Genomic DNA, 21,775 nt, shown 5'->3' with positions numbered 1-21,775 from the left:
TCACCAAGTTGTCCCATTTTGTTAACATCCCTCAACAATTCGGCCAACCTCATTTCGAACACTCTTGTCATGATGTCTGGACGATCCGTTGCTGATTGGCCGTATTGCAGTTCTGCCTGGATTTCAGGCCAAAAGTCGTTTGCCGTCATGGTAATAAAAAAACTCGGTTGGCCGAAGTGTCGTACCAAGGCCATTGCGTCGTGGTATAATTGCACCATTGCTCTAGGACTACCGATATGGGAGGCCGGCAGTATAACACGCCGCCCAATGGTAAAATCATTCCGCCCCAATGCTTCAACCGCCCCAGTGTACAATTCTGACCTAATTTCTTCTTGATGCGTCCGAAAGTACATCATGTGGCTATGTTCGACGCAAGCATACATATCGGTGCAAAATTCTTGAAACAGCAACCGCGACGCCAAAATGTTCGGGAATTCTCCCTCTCGACGGAACAATAGGTAAGCAAACCACGCCAGAGAAGAAACTGTAGCTCCATCATCTGTAGCACCAAATCAGTTTTCCTCCTTTATACGTTAGGTCAACAAAACTCACTGTTTTCACTGGGAACCCAATAGTAACTGTCGTATCCAGCTTGACCATAGGGGAATAAAACTGGATAACGTAGGGGTAGATATCCTGTGTGAAGGTCAGAGATTCTTTCCCAACCGCGCTCATTTGAAGTGAGAATGATATCTCTCTCGCCACCGCCAATATCACTGTCGTTGCCGACGACCATTGCCACCTCTGAAGTCAAAGGACGCGCATACGTTTGAATGTCGTGGTTTGCCGTCATATGAGCTGTAGGTGGGATCGTTTTCAATCTGATTGTCACCGTATCGTCCCGCTTCCATATTTTGTACGCTGACCGGAACTGTTTTGCGTAAGGATTATATTCGTCCATAAAATCCTGCAATGCTTTCATTATATTAACGTCAAGTCCTTCCACACCCGTCATGTTAACGCGGTGACCCGCCTCGTCTTCCAATTCAGGGCCCATCACATATATTTGTGCGAAAGCGGCCTCCTTGCCATCAGCTGGAAGAATGGTGCCCATTTTGTGTACTAATTGGCCTTTCATTTTGAAGCATCGGACGCCGTACGGCCCATTAACCGAATGATCAATCTCGGTTCCCAGAGAGGTAAAGCTCAATCCATTATTATAGGCCCGAATGTTATCTCTAAACCGCCGACTCACTATGCAAAACGTCAGCTTCTCATAGCCAGATAGGGAAGATCTGATTTACCTGCATCATCCTCCGTTAACAAATCTTGCAGAAATTCGGGGACTGGTGGGAAATTGAAATAGTGCTGAGGCAGCTCGACCTGGCCACCGCGACAACACATTGAATAGTGGGCTGGAGATGTGATACCCTTTGCAGCCACCTTTTCCTTCAGCCAATGAGCTGCCCCGCAGTGTTCGCAAATATTGTTACACTCCCCTATGTTGTAAGGGATCTCGTTTTTGAATTTTTTCAGAAGTATCGTTTCGTGGTTCTCTTTCGTGCGCCTGACTGCTATGCAAGGCATAACTTATCCCGTGTGAAGTCGCAGCTTTTTCTGATTTGATTCCACAGATGCTCGTAAAAATGGGTCCAAAATCATCGATGAAGACTATCCAATGTTACTGATAATCGTATCATTCTTATATCATACGGAACACTCACCTAATGACGCGGAAGCTTAAGCTGGTATTCTCAAAATGGCAGGGTCTTCCCAACACGAATTCGGCAGGACCCATTCTAGTTTCGTAACCAAACTGGAGAGTAGAGGACAGTTGCGACATTGTGAAGCACTGAGCCTTCTGCTGCGAGTGCGGAAGCCAAAGCCCTTATTGCGAGTTCATGCTCGTTTCGGTGACATTGAGGACTGTGGGTGCATTGCTCGCTGCCGCAACCATTCTGAACCCTTGACAATGACCGCTCCCCATTGTGCAATCCTCTCATTCCGTCGTAATCTTCTGTCGACGACTCCATCGACCGTGGCAGCATGGAGCCGCGCCTCGCTACGGCGACGCGCATCTCGAACAGTGGTATCACACCGATGTTATTGAGTCGCAGCTTAAACATCAATCACGATAGGAAGTGAGTCTCAGTATCATGATTCAGCTGTTGGAGCTTTATTCTATGGCAGTACGCTAGGGGCGAGACCAAGCATGTACGTTACCGAGACCCCTTTTATGCTTCTCATCAATGTCGGTAGTTCCACTATCCTAACCCATCGATATTGACAATTTTGTGCCTTCCAATGATCTATTCGCATGAGGTGTCACAGAACTGGCGTCAACATACTGTCCGGTTATGTACTGATTTTCCCAATGTGACACCGACGTATGTTGAATGCTGCGAGACGCGAATCATGTGCTAATCTCATAGTCGCAATGTGACACGAACAAATGTTCAATGCTGCGAGGCGCGAATGAGCAAGGCTGACTACAAAACCGGATAGTGTGGATTGCGGTCAGCGGGCGCAAGTTACAGAGTGCAATGCCAAGATGTACAACAAAACAGAGTAACCTCCGCGCAAACAGTTCTTCAATGTCTCGCTGGATACACGAAATTCAGATCGACTGCTACAAAGGGAAACATGTATACAGTGAGGTCATACACAACGATCCACACCCAGTTCACATCAACTTCCGTGGATTCTCCAACCCCGATGCTTCAGATCATGGAGCTTCTTCGTACCACGGCTTTACCTGACGTCAGTTTCATTCGATTGCAAGCCATCCATGCGGCAAATCTGTTGCGAATTTTGCTCTGGCGCGCATTCATATGACGACAGCAGCGAGGCTGGCAACGACGGCGCGCAGATCCATTGAACTTTTGGAACCGGTCAACGCTGTCATTCAGAACTTTGGTCAGTGCAGAAATTCCTATCATCTTCTCGATTTGCTTTGATGACAGCAATACTAACGTGGCGGTCTCTGTCGCCGTTTGTTTCCATGCAGGGACCCCAGTGGGAATGGTGGCGCCGAATACCGTCATTGAGTACGCCTATATTGAATGATGTCAGAAACGCTGCAAAATATGGCAGTTTAAAATATTTTATGTACCTTCAATATCCACGTGAAGGTGGCTGGGTCATAGCCTATGACCATCCCAGCTAATTCAACTTCGGTTCCGATTGCGCAATCTTGGTCGAGTGTCGTCGTGCCGGAGACCGTTCCAACATAATGCCTACTGATCCATGTGACCGGGCTTCGACTCTGATCGTGGCACAGTGTAAGTTCTCAATGCTATGTGTATGGGGAAGAAATGACTAACGACTGGATCAATATCCACCGCTTTCACTGTCAGCACGACCGAGACCTCAGACTCGTTTTCTGGGTTTGGTAGAATTTCTTTCGCAACGACGGTACCTAAGGCTACCATACTGATTCTGCCCATTGCATTGTTGTCGAAAGTCGATCCGCTTTCTTCTGCGCTGAGCAACTTGACGCAACTGTCTTTGCAGAAGTGCAGAGTATCGTTGCGTGGCGTATTGGAGGCAATGAATTTACAACTGATCGTGTAAAGATCACCCACATTCATGTCAATGTTATATTTCAATAGTGTCGTCAATTCCACGTCAACGATCGCTGCAGCATTCTTTGTCGCGCCAGGTATGGATATCTTTGCGCTGAATGTTGTGAAGCCGCTGTCGTTTTGCCGGAGGTTGCGAATCTGAAATCGGCGAAAGACGATCAGCAAAACAGCCTCATTGGATGCTGAATGGATTCACCTCATTTCCTATACGCCCGGTGAATTGCGCTTGGATAGGATGGATTACGATCGCAGACGCCATGGTAGAGAAATATCACTTATATCGCGAGATGTGGAAGAGACAGAGTATAGTCAAAACGCACAAAGGATAGCAGGTGTGTGAAAAATGAGAATGGTAAAAAGACTGGACGTAACAATGTGAAGCGATGCAATGCGTCTCTGTCATTCCAGGATTGGCATATTGCTTTGGCACTATTTATACCATCGAGAGTGCCAATGGTTTATTGAACCTGTGGATCTCTAGGGGTACGTCGAAGCGCGAAGTTGGGACGGCGTGGCCATTGAGCAAAAGTTCCTTGACATCACGTTTCACTGGCTTAATTGATCCTTCGGCGTCATCTCCAAATTAGGGTGTTGTATTACATGGACCCACGTTGAACCCTCAGGGCATTTGAAAAGATCACTCCGTATCATTTGCTCCGCGCTGATATCATGCATAATAGCTCCCTACAGGGTTCAACTGCCGTCGCCGCAACCTAGACAACATTCGTTTGGTCTAGTGTCTTGTTGATAACTTGGCAGCGTCTTGAATATTCAATGGTCCATAGGGACCCCGACAATGCCACCGCGCTGCCTCAGCGTTAGCAACATGATCGAGACCACCGCCCTAGGATTGTGTTTCAGCTGGATCCGCAACAGGGTGAGAAGTGTTCGTCCGCCTCACACTGCGGAGTCATACACCGCAGTCACCGTGTGAGATTATAAAGGTAGTATCTCTGGTTCTGAATATCAGCGTGCCTTGCTTTGAAAACTGATCCAGCTCACTTCTTTTCATTACCCCAATTGTTTATAACGTGATACATTGGTTGCCTTAAGATGACGTCATACCCTTTAATGATGTCGGCGACACTGCCCGTCACTGAGAATGTACGTCGAAAACTCATCATTTTTCTGCATAGGCTGACCTCCACTCTAGGCTATAGCAGTAACACAGGGATTCCTCCGTTGGCATCGAACTGCTGCCGAGCTGATGATTACCGATTCTGACGGTCACACTGTTCCGCACCCCATTACGGCCCTTGGCTACGTTTCACCAAAAGATGCGCTCAAATGTTCCCATTCGTACAGTCTCAATGGACGCTTTGGACATGACATAGAGACAGACGCCGCGTTCGTGCAACATTGCTCCTCTTCGCAAGTCGATATCGGCGTCTTTAGAGAGACGTATGTCATCCTGGCTGGTAGAGCTACGGTCAATGGAATCTGCCGTTCGGCTTCAGTACTCTTTGTTGCACGTGACGATGCTTTTCTGCCGTGGAATATGATTATCACCGCTACACATGAATACCGGGACCCGGTAGTACGTTAAACTCCTGTCTGTTGCCTTTGGCGTAGCTCACGACGTTCTTCTCATCTCCAACATCCGCAGCGCCAGCAAACGTCGGATTTTGCTATCGATTATCACTTTGAACACCAAACCCCACTGCCCTATGAATGGAAGACGTTTATTCCTGGATTGACAATGTGGATGCACGGTAATTTGGTCGGGAGAGATGAGGAAACGCGGCGCTTCATTGTCACGGTATGTTACTACGCGCCCTCGCTGATGTATTGGCATTGACGTCGTGTTCCTGCAGGTTACAGATTACTCCATCGTAGATTGCGATGGCCCGAAATAAGAGACCTTCTGTATACGGAAGGCGGGAAAGCTTTGAAGCTTGGCGAATTTCATTCCGTAGCTATTGTAATCCGCACAGTCTTTGCTCTGCGCTATGTCGGGAGATCGTCGCAGATGCTTTAGTATCATTAAATTCGCAATGAAACCCCACGTATCGTCGTGTTGTCCCCCTCACATCTGAACCGATTTCTGTATCTTGTGCCGTGTTTGCTTTGACCGTTGTTGTTTGTACTCTACATTCTTTTTCCCCACCTGTTGTAGTAGGCATTATGATTCTTTCAGCGGTATTAGAACATTATCATTGCTCCGGCAAACTGTACGTCTACAGCATCTGTTGCAATGCAATCGCTCTACCGCAGAAGATGTTGCATAATGTGCCAAGTCTGACGCTGCGTCCAGGCACAGAATATAGCTTCAGCAGATAACTACCAATGCGTAATGGTCAGTCGCAGAAACTCGCCACCGTGCTGCCTAAAGTTTACCACAGCGGAGCATATGGAGTTTAGTTGGGCAATTCATCAGATTGGACGGCATCGAGCGGTATGTTTCGAGAATAGCTATTGCGCCGACTTGTAGTTCTAACTGGGAATCCATTCTTCGATGAATAGCCAGTACGGCATGTGCTGTTGATATGCCTGGAATATCACGCTACTGACACCCTCAAGTCCTCTCAGCTCAAGAGCAGCCTCCATAAAATGCGGGTCGCGAAATTGAGCAGGCACTTGGCACAAAGACACATGAAGCCGACGTCAACACAAATATAATTGCGAAATCAATTAGGCATCCCACCTTTGATTCTATTTTACCAAAATGTCCTCATGGCATCTTTGTTTTGTCTAGTGATAATGGCGCGGTACTTGCTTTTCTGCCGAACATGTCTATCAACAATGCACGTTGCCATCTCTTATACCTCATCTGTGATCAGCGTCTACATAGACATAAACCTCTCAACTATCAAGTCTCAAAGGTAGGGGGCTAATGAATGTATAAAGTTGAATTGTCACACACATAGCAGAGCGTACAAAAAACAAAAGATCAAGAAAATAGTGGCAATACAGGAGCACTTTTTTGAGACTTTAAATCGGGCTTTTTAAATGTTTTTGAGGTTTGGGGAGTAAAAGATATGTGAACAAATGAGAATCAACCAAATGGAGTTGCATATTGCATAAAGGGGGCCGTTTGGAGAGTTACTCCGAAAGAGATAACACGATCTCTTCCAAATCCAGAAAGTTCGAACGTCACTCAAAGAAAGACAGCAACGCAAAAGGTGTAGCAATCGGTGGTGACAGTCGTCTTGTGGATCGGTCGAAGTGCGTCTATTCCCGTCTCGCTCGTTTGTTCGGCCCAGTCGGAGCCTTCACTGCTTCGGCAGCAACCTCCATTGTTAGACTCGCCTCTGTCTCTGCAGCACTACCGCTCCCTTCACCTGACACAGAGGCTGAGACGTCGGTGTCTGATTTCAATAACAGCGTTCTGCTTTGCAGGCCGGCAGTGACTTTGGGTCGCCTGCATGTAACTCACGTCAATTCCGAGTAGTGGCTCAATGCATGGGAAACGACTTACATCGTCGAGGGCGTTCTGCCGTTGCCTGGTTTGCCGGGTGCCTTCGGGGACGTCTTGGAATTGGCCGAGTGACCGCTAGTGACACTGATGGCATTCACCTGATTACACATCGTCAGCTATGTTCTCCAAGGAAATATAGAAGCACATACTTCACATGCCCACATAAACTTGTCGACATCGTAATCTCGGATGAGACCTGTGAATTGCACCTCGCGGCCGATAACACAGAGGACCTGTGCGCGTTCCATATTACGGATCGGAGGTATGTGGTGTTGCGTCATCCACGAAACATTCATGCGGGTCTGGAGACAAAGTCAATAGCGCATCAATGTTTCGCATCAAGAGCCTTGACTTACAAATGGGTCATAATCCGTATGTTTCAACGTCGCGATAACCGTCGTCTTCCCTTTGTACAATGGATCTTTCACGGTATCAATTGCAACAATAACTCCCATTGCAATCATAGTAATCTTATCAATCAAGTCCTCTGGTACATTGTTGCCTAAAGCTTCGGTGGTTCCAAAATTGATGCGGTTGGAATTTTTGAAGTGGAAGTGGTTGTGATTATGGTCATTGGAGCCAATCATCTTACACGTCATGCTATACAGAGATCCTTCACTCAACGAATCGATCGCAGGGCCATAGGAAGTTAAGTACAGCGGATTCGCAAACGGTTGTGAGCCATTCATTCCAGATGTCAAAATCAAGGCGAGGTGAGATAAAAAACCCTTGCTGGCCGGCCCGACAACGGTTCCCTATTGTATTCCGTCAGAATCGCTATAGCATTTGATATTGTCTGAAGACAGGGAACCTAACTCACTGGTTTGCCAGCTTCTCCGGTATAATTGATGCGCACACTATGCAACACGGGACGGTTCTCGACTCGTGAAATATTGGTCGAAAGAAACGGTGTACAAATAGCGTTGGACAGCGTGACACGGTACGCCGATGAAATTGAAAAACGTATTGCTGAGTAAGAAGCGTTGAATGTGATATAACGCAATAGAAAAGAAGCACTCCTTGCAGTATATCGTTTTCCATTGTGGGTCTCTTATGTATCATTTCTTCAACCGAGGCGACTGTAAGCACAAATTGTATTCAAGGTTGACGTCATCCTTGGGGGTTGAAGGTTCAGGGAGCTCAGCGTCTGGAATAGCTTCGACAGCGCGGCGTTGTCACCGTCGAGACCCTGACATTGATACCGTGGTAGTTCTCCGCGCAGCATAAAGGGACTCATGTGGTCATTAGCCTAACAGGGCCGAGCTGAGGTGCGTAAGAGATGGAGAAGCCCCTTGACAAAATGAAAAGTGGCCGTAGCTGTGAAGTAGAACGTAGCCATACCGGCACTCATACGGTTGTGGACACCACGATGCACAGCTGAAGTGCGTAAGACGTGTCTTGCGAAAGGGGGTCCCACACCGCGCGGGGGAATGGTAAGTAATTAGGCGAGAAGTACTACGCAACATTGGGGATTTCACAGAGGCTACGGAATGTGGTGGCTGAAGAGTGCGACGCAACAGGGAGAAATTGCCCTGGAGTTTCGCATTTTGACATATGTCAAGGTCCACAGTGCGATAAAACCCGCATTCCTTGTCAGATGTCACGCCCGGAATCGGAATAATTCCTTGGCTTTGTAACGATGCAGCACGCATTTGAGCATGTGTAGAGTTTCACGGCGGGATAGACCCCGCATTCCTGATCAGATGTCACACCCGGAATCGGAATCATTCCTGGGCTTCGTAACGATGCAGTAACCATGCATCTTTCTTTTAGTTGTTTGATTTCCTGAGCGTACAGAAGTACTGAAGGAAAAAATTCAACACCATCAAGATGGTGGTTGGAAATACATTCCCCTATGAAAGTTTTCCTGAGCGTATGGAAGTACTCAAGGAAAAAATGTAGGTAGAAGGATTCTAGGGTAGGATACTGAAAGCATGGCTACTAATCTAGGAAATTAAGGATGGTGGTTGTATAAAGAATAAATATGAAGATAGATAAGAATTTACCTTGATATCTTACAAACTGCAAAAATTTTTAGATTTGAGTGATCAGAATAATCTGAAGTGCTAATTGAATGTGAATTCAGAGAAGGTTAGATGATGATTATTTACAAGATGGTCAAAATTTGGGAGAAATTGTTGTAGAATGAATCAGTGGTTTGGGATTTGAAGTGAGATTGAGAATCAAGAGCGTTTTTTTGTGAGAATGATGTTCAAGAATGTTTGATGAATCAAATAGGTAGAAAAAAGGGTGAAAGTGTTTTAAAAGGGACAAAGAAGAGAGATTTACATAAGATCAGTTCAGGGAACTGAATCCAATCAACGTCCGTCCGGCCCATTATAAATAGCACCATGTAGCGCTTAGCGGAGCACCAAGCGCTATATTTGTAGTTGTATACCCGGCCGCTATCTGTTGACAAAGAATTTTGGGCCAACTTTATTGAGCCATTATAACGTAGCGCGCGTACATATAGCACTCTGGAACGCTCTGAAGCGCTACATGTAGCACTATACAGGGCTACCGGACCCCGAGCACTGTGACGTTGGGGCTGGTAAACACCTCACCTCCTTGAGTTTGTTGTCCTCTTTAGGCAACTGACGCTCAAAGCAACCACTCTCAAACCCTCAAAGATGTATCAAATTCCCAATCGATTGTACCCAAAACATTTGACATTCAAGCCAGGGGCTAGATCATACAAGGTCAGTACTAGTTTCCATATTTTCCCTCTTCCTGCCCTTCATCACCCCTCTTGATTGTTTGCCATTTGTTTACCTTTCCTTTACTTCCATAATTGTCACACCAAAATCTTACCAAATATCTCTCACTCTTTATCTACCTTTATAGTCAACAAACATCCATTTTCATTGCCTAATCCTGCCTGATATCATCTCTATCATGTCTTCAGTACCTTCCACTTTACTTCTTTGCCCACCAGCCGCTTCAGCTATTACCCCATTACGTCAAAGCACACAAGCGTGTGCAACCGTTGTATCCACCAATATGATTCCAACTTCACCAGATTCTTGTTTGTCACTCTCTCAAAATCAGCCGTCACCTCTTTCATCAACTCGTAATCAAGACAAGGACAAATCACCATCATCTTCTTCTCACAATCAAGGCAAATCCAACATTGACGCAGAATCTCAACAATCACCTACCCCAGATACTTGAAAGAATAAGGGTAAAAGACGTAGGCAATCTGGACCGTTGGACTCGCAAGATCAAGTAAAGCAAGGCCAGACTAATAAAGTTAGTGCAGTGGCATCATTAAATCACGATGTATCTTTTCTGATTTCTTTTTCTACCCAGCACATCCCAGTTCCCAATGTTATCGATGTAGACCAGGACAACGTAGACACTCAACCCAAGAATTCTACTTGATTCAAGGGGATTTGCATCCAATATCAGGAGGACATTGAAGGTGTTCAAAATTACTTTGAAGACCCAGATTTTGTCAAAGGCAAGGTAAGAAAGCTCTCAAACTTACTTATCATCTCCTCGTTGCTTTGTAAATCATAATGAAAATGATCTATCACCAGGAAGACACGGGCATCAAGAGAGGCTACCACTGCAAATGGTGTACTGGAGTGTTTGCAAAAGGGCCTGCTGGATTGTCTAATCTCAAAGGACATAGAGATGGGACTGAATCATGTCCAGTTTGTCTGGGGTGTTGATTGGCTGGAAAGACGATTCTTGATCTGCCGCCAACCTACCCCAAACATGTTGCTGCAGCTGCTAAAAGTTCAAAACCAAATGCCACACTTGACACCTTTTTTCCAAAGACAAAGTTTTGTCTTGAAACTTTGAATGGGGTGATGGTAATCTGGCTTCTCCAACACACATTACTGTGGGCACGCATGGATGATCATCCACTTCGAGCCGCCTTCCAAATGGCCAATGTTTCAATGTCTCTTTGATCAAGTGTGTGGGCAGCACGGGCAGCTACCACCATTTTCAATGACATTCAGTCTAATGTGGTCAACATGTCGAAGGTTAGTAACTGATCCCTTACAATATTTTTATTGTTCATATTATGTGTTTCCAAGACTATCACTAAGAGCTAATTGTGCTTGTTATACTAGGACATGCCTTGAGAGAACCCTGTCGGCACAATTTGGTTTGAAAGCCCAGGGGGACTTAGTGGAGCTGAGGTCAAGCCCTGAGTGGATGTGTCGGTGGTCCGCGCTGGTCCGCGTCAAGAATAATCGTGAAAATTCTTACGCAGACTTTTTTCACCGTACACAGACCACTCTTTTTCCTCAAGCTCAAAATTGATCACACTTATCCATTTGACTAAGTTCCGGATTATCCACAAACATAAAATTTAAAAATTAATTAAAAACATTGGAAGGAGAAACAAACAGCAAGAACTCAGATTTCATAACAACAAGAAATTTAAAGGAAAAAAATGGATAAGCCAAATAAATCAATGGAGGATTGATTGGCAAGAGCAGAGGCAAATCTAGAGAGGGTAACACCAGCTATGGCGGCAGCTAACGCAACACCTGTGACAAACGAGCCTTCCGCGACGGCAGGACCAAGTACAAATACCAGCCAACCGGAGGTGTCCACGGACACCAACCAAACCAACGCTCCCCAGACGGTTGTTGATCGGAACCTTACCGCACCAGCAGGTGTAAATCTAGAGCAACAGTTGCCACCAACGGAACCAGCAGACGCAGACTCGGTGGTACTAGCTGGTGAACAACTTGGAACAATTACCAAGGAAGGCGTCGATGGGGTAGCAATACTGGAGCTCGAGCTAAGTTCTGATACAGAACACGACGCCTGGCTACCCCAGAACGGTATGAGCAAGGGGAAAGGGAAGAGAGAAGAGCCTCTATCGGAGGAAGAGACAAACTTACATCCAGAAGATGAGGACTTGTGTAAGCAATTTCTTAGTTGATTCACTACTTTCCTCATATCCAATTTCCCTGCCAATTCCACTTTTTGCTATGCTGCTCTTTTGCTTCCATGTTATGTGAATATCAGCTATACTACACCCTTGGAAACATAGGAACCTGAAGACATACAATTTTGACCATCATAAGTTATGAATGAGGTTGTGTTTATATCACATGATATGTGTGGCAGTCCTCGATAAGTCCACGTAAGACCCAGTCAGTTGACATGGGCAAGCTAGCCTGGCTGATAACAAGGTGTGGCTCAATGGTGAGAGTGTCAGACGAATTGATGTCGATTGCAGCATGAAGATTGCAACATGGGTACTTACGAGATGTGTTGATTCTTTTGACTGTAACAGCTCACGGTGACCGGGTAATGTTATTACAAGCCCAAGTCCAGGAGGCGTTTGTTTTTCAAAATTACGCCCCGGGGACATCTCTACTCGCAAATCTCACAGAACAAGCGGCCAACAAACCCATCAGTGAACGTACTCCAAACGGTCAAGGAGACCACCAACCTCATGCGCCAGATCCTAGACCAGACAGGCGGCCCAGTCCACATCGACTAATCCAAGAGAAAATGTTGGAGTTCTCAACAGTGGGTAGGAATGAGGAAAGAGAAGTCGCACACCCTATTGCGCATCGAGTTGAAACGGTTCCTATTGAACCTCAAGATGAACTACCATCATCATACCGGTTGCATGAGGAACGACCGTTGCCGTTTTTGGACCGTGGACCTCCCTTGTTGGCTGAACAGCTGCCTAGAACTGCCGAGACAAATCACAAGAGGGAGACCGCCGACAGGGATCCTACTGGTGACAAAGCCTCGAAAGCAAAAGCAATGCTTGAGTCTGGGAAAGGTTGCATGGTGTTAGCTAATGGAGACATAATAGAGAATGGCAGACTCATGCTGAAAGATAAAATGAAGCAGTTGGAGAAGTCCCTACCGTCCCTCAGCCCGGTCTTGGCGCACTACCTCCAAACTTTCAAGGCGTATGTGCCACTTCCCGTGTTTGATAAATTATGGTTGATTTGTGACCAACAAGCTAGAGAAGGGACAGAGCCACCATCAGAGTCAAAACTAAACAAGGGGGGACAAACCTGCGAATGTATGGAGGTGATCCTCCCATGGACGAGCTAACCATGCAATACAAACAATGACTAGACTGTTTCACTCTGTTCTCACATTATATCCTCAACACTGGCTGGATCACTCTGTCCGAAAACCTGAAAAAGCACAAGGAGATTGTGGTGGAACTTCGGAACACCATGGGGTGGATGGTGGCGCTTAGATATTGTAAGCGAGTGCGGGAGGGGGTGATGCGGACAACGGTTGGGGGAGAGATTGTAAATGTCTCCAAAGTCCAACGCACAATCCTGGAGGAGGTGAAGCTGGTGTGCGACAATCTGGGTGAAAGAGCGTGTCAATCAAACCCTTACTCACCAGGTGGAACCAAGGAACACCTCGATCCAGAGTCAGGTTTGCCGAGGCTGAAAGCGGGAGGTAGTGGGAATACCTTGAGGAGAACGCAAGAGAATACGGGGAGGTTAGAGGCATTTTCAAGCGGAAAACGCAAGTCTCGGTTACCCCCAGACAAGTGGGAAGCAAAGCTAAAGGCGGAGGGAAAGTGGGTGGATTGGAAGGAAATGAAAGACTCACGAGGGAGAAGGTCGGATTATAACGATCGTAGTAAAGGAGGTGATAGAAGAGACAATTGTTGGGCTTGAAGCAGGAGCAGAAGCCCTAATCGTTATGATAGCAGGAGAGCCAAAGGGAAAGGCGGAAAATCGAAGTACCAGTGAGTATGATATTCCCATCCACAAAGTGGAGTTTCTCGTAGAGTCTTGAAATGAAATATTGTGACAAGCGCATACCTCTCAATTACGCGCAACCTTGGCACCCGTACCCTGAGAGAATTTGTTGAGATTTAAAGAGCCTCATTCCTGACTATGTTTTGCCTCCTTGTTTCCCTACACCTGAACCCTGTTTTCCCTGGGACTCATGATAATTAGCATGGGTGATACTGAGCAACGAGTAAAGCATCTAGAAATCCAGCCGATCGGGAGAGACTGGCCCATAGGGGTGAAATGCAAAATGCATCTTGACAAATGGAGACAGGAGTTGCGCAACGCAGACATTCCTGAGACACACGAATTTGTCCTAAGAGGTTTCACCAACGGTTTTGACCAAGGCATACCAGAAGTACCAATCCACGGGAAGCACTATTTTTGCCCAGAAAACCACAAGTCAGTGAAAGATGGGGAGAAAGAGGTGAGAGACAATCTAGCTCAAGAAATAGCGGCTGGAGTAATGTACGGGCCTTTTTTGAAGGAAGAGGTGTTCCAACAATTAGGGTTCTTTCAAACAAATCCTTTAGGCACAGTGGTAAACGGTGATGGGCCAGTGAGGCTGATCAACGACCTCTCTTTCCCAAGGCGAGATTCGTATATCAATTCAGTAAATGCACTCGTTGATGAAGACAATTTCAAGACGTCTTGGGACAATTTGCCCAGGGTGGCGAAGTTCATGTTGAGCACGGACGGAACCTTTTTGTTGGGGATCTTTGACTGGGCAAAAGCCTACCATCAAATCCCAACAAAAGAGTTACAGTGGCCTTATCTAATGGTGCTTGATCTGGATGGAAATTTGTTACTGGATATGCGGGTGACGTTTGGAGGCGTGGCGGGATGTGGCACGTTCGGACAGGCCGCTGACGCTTGGAAGTCAATAATGATGTCTAAATTTGGTTTCAAGGCAGCCTTTTGATGGGTTGACAACACACTGTTCATCAAATGGGATGACGGGTTAAACAGTGCGTCAATGAAGGACGTAGCGGATGCTAGCAAAGAGATGGGGGTGGTCACGAACTCCAAGAAGTGGAGAGAATTCTGTCATGTACAAAAATATCTAGGGTTGATCTGGGATGGCAAAGTGAAGACGGTCAGAATCCCAGAAGAAAAAATAGAAAAACAACTATCTCAGATCCAGGAATTTGTGAAGGATGGAAAGGCAACTTACAAAGATGCCAAGAAGATGGTAGGAAGATTGATGCATGCTTCCCTGGTGTATCCCCAGCTCCAATGCCATTGCATGGCTATCTATAGATGGATGTCGGAGTGGGTGCACAAATTTGCGGCAAGAGAAATCCCAGAAGAGATCCTCAAGGACATGGCAATATGGCGCCGGGTTCTGAGAACAGCAAACCCTTGACGAATGATACCATGGCCGGAGGTGGTGAACGTGGGCTGGGTAGGAGATGCGTCGACGTCCTTTGGGATAGGCATAATAGTGGGTAAGAAGTGGGCTTGTTTTAGGCTGAGGAGAGGCTGGAATGAAAACTCACGCAAAGAAAACGGATCCATTTGAGACATAGCTTGGGCCAAGACGGTAGCAGTCTGCCTTGGCTTCTTGATGGTAACCTCAATCATGGCAGTAGAGGGGAAAGAGATCTTATGTCTCACAGACAACGTGGTAACTGAGGGTGCAATAAGGAACGGGAAGTCTAAGAACCGTTGAGTCAATCAAGAGTGGATGAAGGTTCAAGACGAAATGCTCTGGCTGAATTGCTGCATAAGACAAAAACGAGTGCGGTCGGAAGATAACGCAGCCGATTTGTTGTTGGCCAGAGGCTTTGATTTGTTGAAACAAGTGTCTAATGTTGTATTAATTAGAGTCCCGTCAGATCTGAGACCATTCATTGTGCAAGAATAAAAGGGAGACTCCCTAGTTTTTAAAAGAGAAAAACACAATTGTTCCCATTTCGCCCCATCAAGGCAACAAGTCCCATCTCTCCATCTCCAATTCTTGGAAAGCACCCAACCTCTGATCCATCAAAATATCCACCACGGAGATGCCTAATAGGAAACAAGAGAAGAGGCATGAGGAAGGGGTGGCTCGTCTCCCAAAACACTTCGAGGCAGCAAAGTCAAAAGCATCGGAAGCCGGGAAGCACGCGGCATTGAGTGGCTGGGCAAAGAGTACCTTGGGCGGTTATTCGAGCGGAATGTCAAAATTCATCAAGTTTGAGTAAAAGACCTGCAAAGGTTTCAAAGAGGATCAGCCTATCAGTGATGAGGACATCGACAATTTCATTGCATGATCATCCAAGATTAAAGTGATGGTCTCTGGTTGATCAAGTGGGGGACTTGAAGGCATTGATTCAGGTGGTTTGGGGTTTGATACATGCAGGAGTGCCTCTAGAGAAGATATTTTTGGTGAGGTGATATTTTTGTCTTTCTGAGACGCACTTTCTCAGACTTTCCCCCCTGCAGCTCATTCTTAATTCATATGTATGTTGATTTTTTGTCAATTTTGGGAGACTTAGGTTTATTCTCCCAGATCACTATGTTACTCGTAAAATTTGAATTTCATTCTTCTATCATATGTAGGATGAGGCAAATTTTGCCTTCATTTTATTCTAAATTCATACCTGGGTTCCCAGGGGGCCAGCCAGGGTCCTCCTCAAGCGCTTCTGTGATCTCACTCCAATTCGGATTTGCAGTCATTGTTATAAATAAACTTGGATGTCCAAATTCTGCCACTAAGCTCATCGCATCCTGGTACAAAGCTTGCATGTTGCAAGGTCCACCTATAAAGCTTGAGGGTGAAATTACACGACGGCCAACAACTGCTTCCACTACTCCGCTGTAAAGCTGAGCTCTGAGTTCTCTCTGGTGAAATCATATGAATTTTAAGTGCTCATGTTCGACACAAACATACATGTCCACAACAAGTTCTTGAAAAAGAGGCCCTGAGGCCAGGATTACGGAGTATGTTGGTCGCTTGAAGAGGAGGAAAGCAAACCACTTCAAACAAGTGACTGTTCCATCAGGATCCAATGTTTAATTCCAGTGGGTCAGTTTGAGTTTTTGAAGTAAAAGGCACTAAAAATCTTGCTTACCATCTTCAGTGGGATTTGTATAAGCGTCATGCCACATTTGAGATCCATATGGAAATAAAAGTGGATAATGTAAGGCAAAATAGGCTGTGTGGAGTTCCGAGATTGGCTCTATAATACTGGATTGTCGCTGTAAGATGATATCTTGTCCGTGTCGGGCAATCTCCCCATTGCCTTCAATAATCACGGCAACCTCATTGGCAGTTGGGCGGTTGTATCTCCAATGGTCAGTTCCGGGTACCGTAAGAGTGTTAATTCTGAGTGTGCATATGGGACCTGTTGAGTCAAATATCTCCCTTGCTGATTCAAATTGTTGGGCATAAGGACTAACTTGGTACATGAATTCTTGAAGTTGAAGCATAATTTCTAAATCTAAGCGTGATACACCTGTAGCTTCAATTCTTTGTTGGGCTTCACGTTTGCCGCCGGGGCCATAAATGTATATTTGAGCAAATCCTGGATGATTTGGGGGCACTGGTATCAATGAACCAATATAATGAAACATCTGGCCTTGAATTCAAGATATAGTATGGCCGGGTTGTCCTATAACACTGTCGTCAATTTGCGCACCCAAGGAAGGGAACAATAGGCTGTTGTTGTGCTTTTGAATGTCTTCTTGAAATTTCCTCGATCCTGTCAAGATGTTGTTATTAGCAAAAGTCTTTTTAATCAAAATCAATAACTTACTCGTGTCACTGCTTCTTAAAAGGTCCCTATAAAACTCTGGGATCTGCTCCCCAATGTCTTGTGGGAAGTATCTCAAAGGCAAGTCCACTTGGCCATGGTTACAACAGTTTCAAAAAGTCGTTCCAAGGAGTCTAGTATTTTTAAGTCGTCTTTCTTGTGCTACAGCCTGTGCATTGATCATGTTGAGGTCCAAGGCTGCAAGGGATCTCCCCACAAAAAAAGATACAGGGGTTCACCGTAGATGCAAATTCTTCAGCACAGACTGCAGGCCCATGATCTTGTTGCCGGACTGCAGCTCTTGGAGGCATGAGTTTGGTGCTATGCTTTTCAGATGTAACTTCAAAAAATGTACAATGGTAGTGCAGAGGAGAAGAAGGGAGGTACAGACAAAAATCACGTCAGTCTGAGACTCATGGCACATCTAGGTACAAAGTCATCCAACTCAAGTTTTGTTGACCCATGATTTTCTGCATTTGTGCTCCAAGGCCTTCATGAACCAAGACAATAATAAGTCACGATCTTCACAACCATTAAACAACAGGCAACGCAGTTAGGGTTTGCGCAAAATTCAATTGTTGGTATGTATTTAATAATTCACACTAATTCAATTGCAGGGAGTAGTTGCAGGATTCTGATGGCTTACTGGACCTCATCTTCATACTTTCATGTTATGTCAGAGGGATGTGTTGTTCAAAGTGCTTGGAACTTTGCATTTTCAAGCCTCTGAATTATCAATTTTTATTCTCCACACTTCAATTGGTGAAGAACGTGATTGCAGAATCCATTCACCAAATCAAGTTTAGACATTCAACACAAAGATGAACTTCAGTTTCAGAGCTGTTCAGAATTGGGTCGTGTTGGAACTCACATGTGTTGGCTTCATATGTTTTATCTTGCCTATCCGAGTGATAAGTTCAAATACCCCTGGTTTGCCAAACTCAATTTGATTTTTAAACTAATCTCTTTGTGTCAATGTATGTTCTGGTTAGTGGGATGTTAATGGACATCACCAGTTTTTTGGCTTTGAGATCAATGGTATGTGTTTGTGTGTTGACTTTTGAGTGACGGATATTGCTTCTTCAGTGTTGGTTGGGCCAATCCACAAGAATGTCTGTGGATTGGTGGTTCCAACGAGATCTTTGTTCCTCTTTTCTGCACATGAAATCGTATCTTGTTGCTTGACGTAGGAGTTGTGTGGAAATCATATGTTGCTATATTCTAGTTGTTGTGTATGTTTTGGTTGGAACTTCTGAAAAGTCTGGCACATGTTGCCTTTTGCCAGATGAAAGTGCTTATTTAAGTTCGCAAAGATTCAATATAATGAGATTGTCAATAGTTTACATTTGTAAGTAAGAAAATGCACTGATGCAGTATCCTGTCAATTTGATCATGAGACCAATAACGAAGTGACTAATGTTGTTTTCCTCGTTTTGCACAGTCACAAGGTCAAAGTTGTAATTCCGTTCAGTAGTCATACTATTTGTATTCTGCGCTTAGATTATTATATTGTACCAAAATTTGGCAAGATCTGTTGTTTGTTGCAAATATCAAGGCAGACAGAGCAACAGAACAACAGATCACACCAAAATTTTGGTATCTGTTGTTCTGCAAAACCCTCTGTCAAATTTCAGAGAATTTGCACCCTAAATGTTTTGGCTCCCAAGATCTTCGTAATTCAAACTGAAAAGTAAGGTACCAAACATTTCTTGTGTATAAAGCCTGGGCTCTGACCATATTTTTTTTGCTTTAGCCTTCCAATTCCAAGAAGTAGATCATATCTTCTGCCTACCTTTTTTTTCTTTTTACCATGATTTGGATTTCTGATTTATTGAACGTGTTTTCTGCAGCTTGGCCTCAATTCAATAGGTCTCAAGGGTCAATCTCATCTCAGCGCAATCTTCACAACAATCAAGATATTGTTAATTGTTATTTTTCAATCAAGTGCCAGAAAAGAGGACCGACTCATGTTTATTTTATGGAAGCCAAGAGCGGTTTTTAAAATCACAACCCTGGACTCCAGCTTTGAAGCAAGATTTGATCTAACAGTGTAGGCTTTGTTGAAGACATTATAAGAATGGTCTTTGCAGTTTCAGATTAAAATCCCAATATGTGCACTGTGATTTGTCTTTTGTTTGGAATATTTGTTAATTGAAGGGGCTTGTTCAATGATATTCAAAGGTAGCTGCTTTTGTTTTCCATGTAGGTCTTGGTATTAGTTTGCCTAAGTTTTTAAATATGAGTAAACAATCCCAATCTGTACACCAGCAGGGTCCCTCACTTTCAATGCTGCAACGCATGCTATCAAGTAAAAGAGCTGTGCTTGTGATAAGGTGCATGCATTGCTTTAATCGATTTTCCTAATTTATGGAAAGCATATTGAAAAACTTGGTTCAGACTTGGCTTTTAAGTTCAAATTGTTGCTTCAATAAAATTTTTGCCTAATCATTTTACATATACCGACCATTTGAGAGTGAAATTGATATATGTTGCCATTTGAACCAATGGGTGCATAAACATTTGAATTTTTTAAAGCTGAAATCTTGGTGCCAATAAATTTGTTGCTTATTTTTTTAGCATGTTTCATGGCTTGGTGGATCCCAAGTTTTAGCGCCCAAGTTCCAAAATTAACCCAAATTTGTGATTCTATCATTTCCTTTCCTTACAGGGGTTTTATTGTAAGCCAAACACAGGTAGTCACAATGCCTAATGCATTTCACTCAACAGGCATTTCAAGGGATGCATAAGAAAATCCAGGTTGTGTGTCCAAAATATAGTGCTACATTTTCTTGGTACCTATTATATCTTTGAATGTAGCATATTTTGTGGCATTATGACCACATTTTACAAATGTAATCTCAATCATTTTGTAGTTGTTAGTTATGATAATATATATTGACTTCAAAGACTCAGTCTTCCAAACAAATCAAATTAAAAGGGGCAAATTGTACTTGACTGCATAACAGGGCCAAGATCTAATTGAGGTTGACTTAGTGTGAGGGGTCAGCTACTTTTTGGCTGACTCTTCACTAAAAAGGTGAAGTACGGGTGGAATAAAGGTTAACATAGACTAAACGCTACTCCGGCTCGTACAGATTTTTTCGTAATATCACGTGACCAGAAGCGTGACTGCGCAAGCAACCATCCAAAAATTTTGATCCCATCATCAACAACTTTTTCTCTCACCACTCCACCTCTTTCCTCCTTGTAGAAAGTCACTACCGGCATGGTACCACCGAGAGGCCTCGGTCTCAGGGCAGAGATGGATACTCCAACTCCCAACCCCAACCCGATGGGCGGTTCGACCCTCCTAAGTGATCCAAACATCACTCGACTGGCAACAACCACCCTCCCTACCACTCCTCTCACCCCCAAAAGACAACGTATCGTCGACTGGGTGGGAGAAGACTTTGCAGGCAATCTGCCTGAACTTCTGGGAGAGCTCAAGCGACAGCTTCAAGCTCTGAATCCAAAATCGGCAACGGCTGGGATCTCCTCCCTAGCAGGCCCACTGGGAACCAACCAGGCGGGCCGGTCACATTCAAATGTGACCGGGTCGGTTTCAACAAAGTCCAGACGCTGGTCAATTTCTGCCACAGACTAGCCACGGCTAAGGCTGCTATTGCGCCGGAACTGGCTCCAGAAACCATGTTAGCTGGAGTCCATGCCAGTTTGCAAGACATGGAAACCAAGATGAACGATTTGTTCACTGAAAACGCAGCCACTATGGCCACTATCACCGAGCGTGTTGAACGTCTCAGCACGCCCAACCAACCGACATCCTTTGCCAATGCGACAAAAAATTCTGAAAACCAACCTGCGACTGACGCACCAAACCAAGCGCCGAAAGCTCCAAGACAACAACCATCTCCCCCTAGTTTACCAATGCTCACACTGGCACAAACCAGCAGAGACGGCAAGGAGGAACTCAACACAGAACCTGAAGACCTCACTAAGAGAATCAACCGAGCCTTAGCGGCGGTTGACCCAGCAAGCCCCCCAACAATCAGGGGCTTCACAAGAAACCATAGAACGGGGGAAATCAACCTCCAATTCTTAGATAAAAACAATGCAATCAAGGCCCAGGAAGGCGAGGCAAACTGGCTCCCTTTCTTGAACTCAAAGCTTAAAGTAAAGAACAAAATCTTTACAATCATGGTCCATGGCATCCCCACCATGTTTGACATTAGAAATGAAGCACAGGTTGGTAACCTAATCTCGGAGAATGCGGGTCTCCTAGACTCCTTCGAAAGCATGAAATGGGCAAACACGCACTCACTGGCCATTGCCAAACCGTTCTCCTCAATTTTCATCAGCCTCACTAACCCTGAACACGCCAACGCGGTA

At 45.1% G+C, this 21,775-nt stretch overlaps 5 protein-coding genes across 5 annotated transcripts; 2 read left to right on the top strand and 3 right to left on the bottom strand.

Moving 5' to 3' along the window:
* Positions 1–538: 538 nt before the first annotated feature.
* Positions 539–1,527, bottom strand: MELLADRAFT_104602 (uncharacterized protein; the record flags this gene model as incomplete). Its single annotated transcript, XM_007407685.1, has 2 exons — positions 539–1,194; positions 1,245–1,527. The coding sequence occupies 2 exons, from the start codon at positions 1,525–1,527 to the stop codon at positions 539–541; spliced, it is 939 nt and encodes a 312-aa protein (XP_007407747.1).
* A 682-nt stretch (positions 1,528–2,209) lies between these two features.
* Positions 2,210–3,783, bottom strand: MELLADRAFT_104601 (uncharacterized protein; the record flags this gene model as incomplete). Its single annotated transcript, XM_007407684.1, has 5 exons — positions 2,210–2,339; positions 2,914–2,993; positions 3,053–3,205; positions 3,264–3,662; positions 3,721–3,783. The coding sequence occupies 5 exons, from the start codon at positions 3,781–3,783 to the stop codon at positions 2,210–2,212; spliced, it is 825 nt and encodes a 274-aa protein (XP_007407746.1).
* Positions 3,784–4,577: 794 nt separating this feature from the next.
* MELLADRAFT_104600 (uncharacterized protein) lies at positions 4,578–5,380 on the top strand (the record flags this gene model as incomplete). Its single annotated transcript, XM_007407886.1, has 4 exons — positions 4,578–4,628; positions 4,678–5,061; positions 5,131–5,283; positions 5,339–5,380. The coding sequence occupies 4 exons, from the start codon at positions 4,578–4,580 to the stop codon at positions 5,378–5,380; spliced, it is 630 nt and encodes a 209-aa protein (XP_007407948.1).
* A 1,315-nt stretch (positions 5,381–6,695) lies between these two features.
* MELLADRAFT_84300 (uncharacterized protein) lies at positions 6,696–7,631 on the bottom strand (the record flags this gene model as incomplete). The annotated part of the gene is made up of 4 exons (XM_007407683.1): positions 6,696–6,885; positions 6,943–7,040; positions 7,092–7,244; positions 7,299–7,631. 4 exons carry the CDS (start codon positions 7,629–7,631, stop codon positions 6,696–6,698), a joined length of 774 nt encoding a protein of 257 aa, XP_007407745.1.
* A 3,794-nt stretch (positions 7,632–11,425) lies between these two features.
* On the top strand, positions 11,426–13,794 carry MELLADRAFT_84299 (uncharacterized protein; the record flags this gene model as incomplete). Its single annotated transcript, XM_007407887.1, has 5 exons — positions 11,426–11,828; positions 12,206–12,955; positions 13,012–13,563; positions 13,607–13,671; positions 13,783–13,794. 5 exons carry the CDS (start codon positions 11,426–11,428, stop codon positions 13,792–13,794), a joined length of 1,782 nt encoding a protein of 593 aa, XP_007407949.1.
* Positions 13,795–21,775: the final 7,981 nt, after the last annotated feature.

This window comes from Melampsora larici-populina (assembly GCF_000204055.1).
Source record: "Melampsora larici-populina 98AG31 unplaced genomic scaffold MELLAscaffold_10, whole genome shotgun sequence".
NCBI classification, from domain to species: Eukaryota; Fungi; Basidiomycota; class Pucciniomycetes; order Pucciniales; family Melampsoraceae; genus Melampsora; species Melampsora laricis-populina.
Note: the sequence above shows the minus strand (reverse complement) of the source record. Positions and strands in the feature narration are given on the sequence as shown.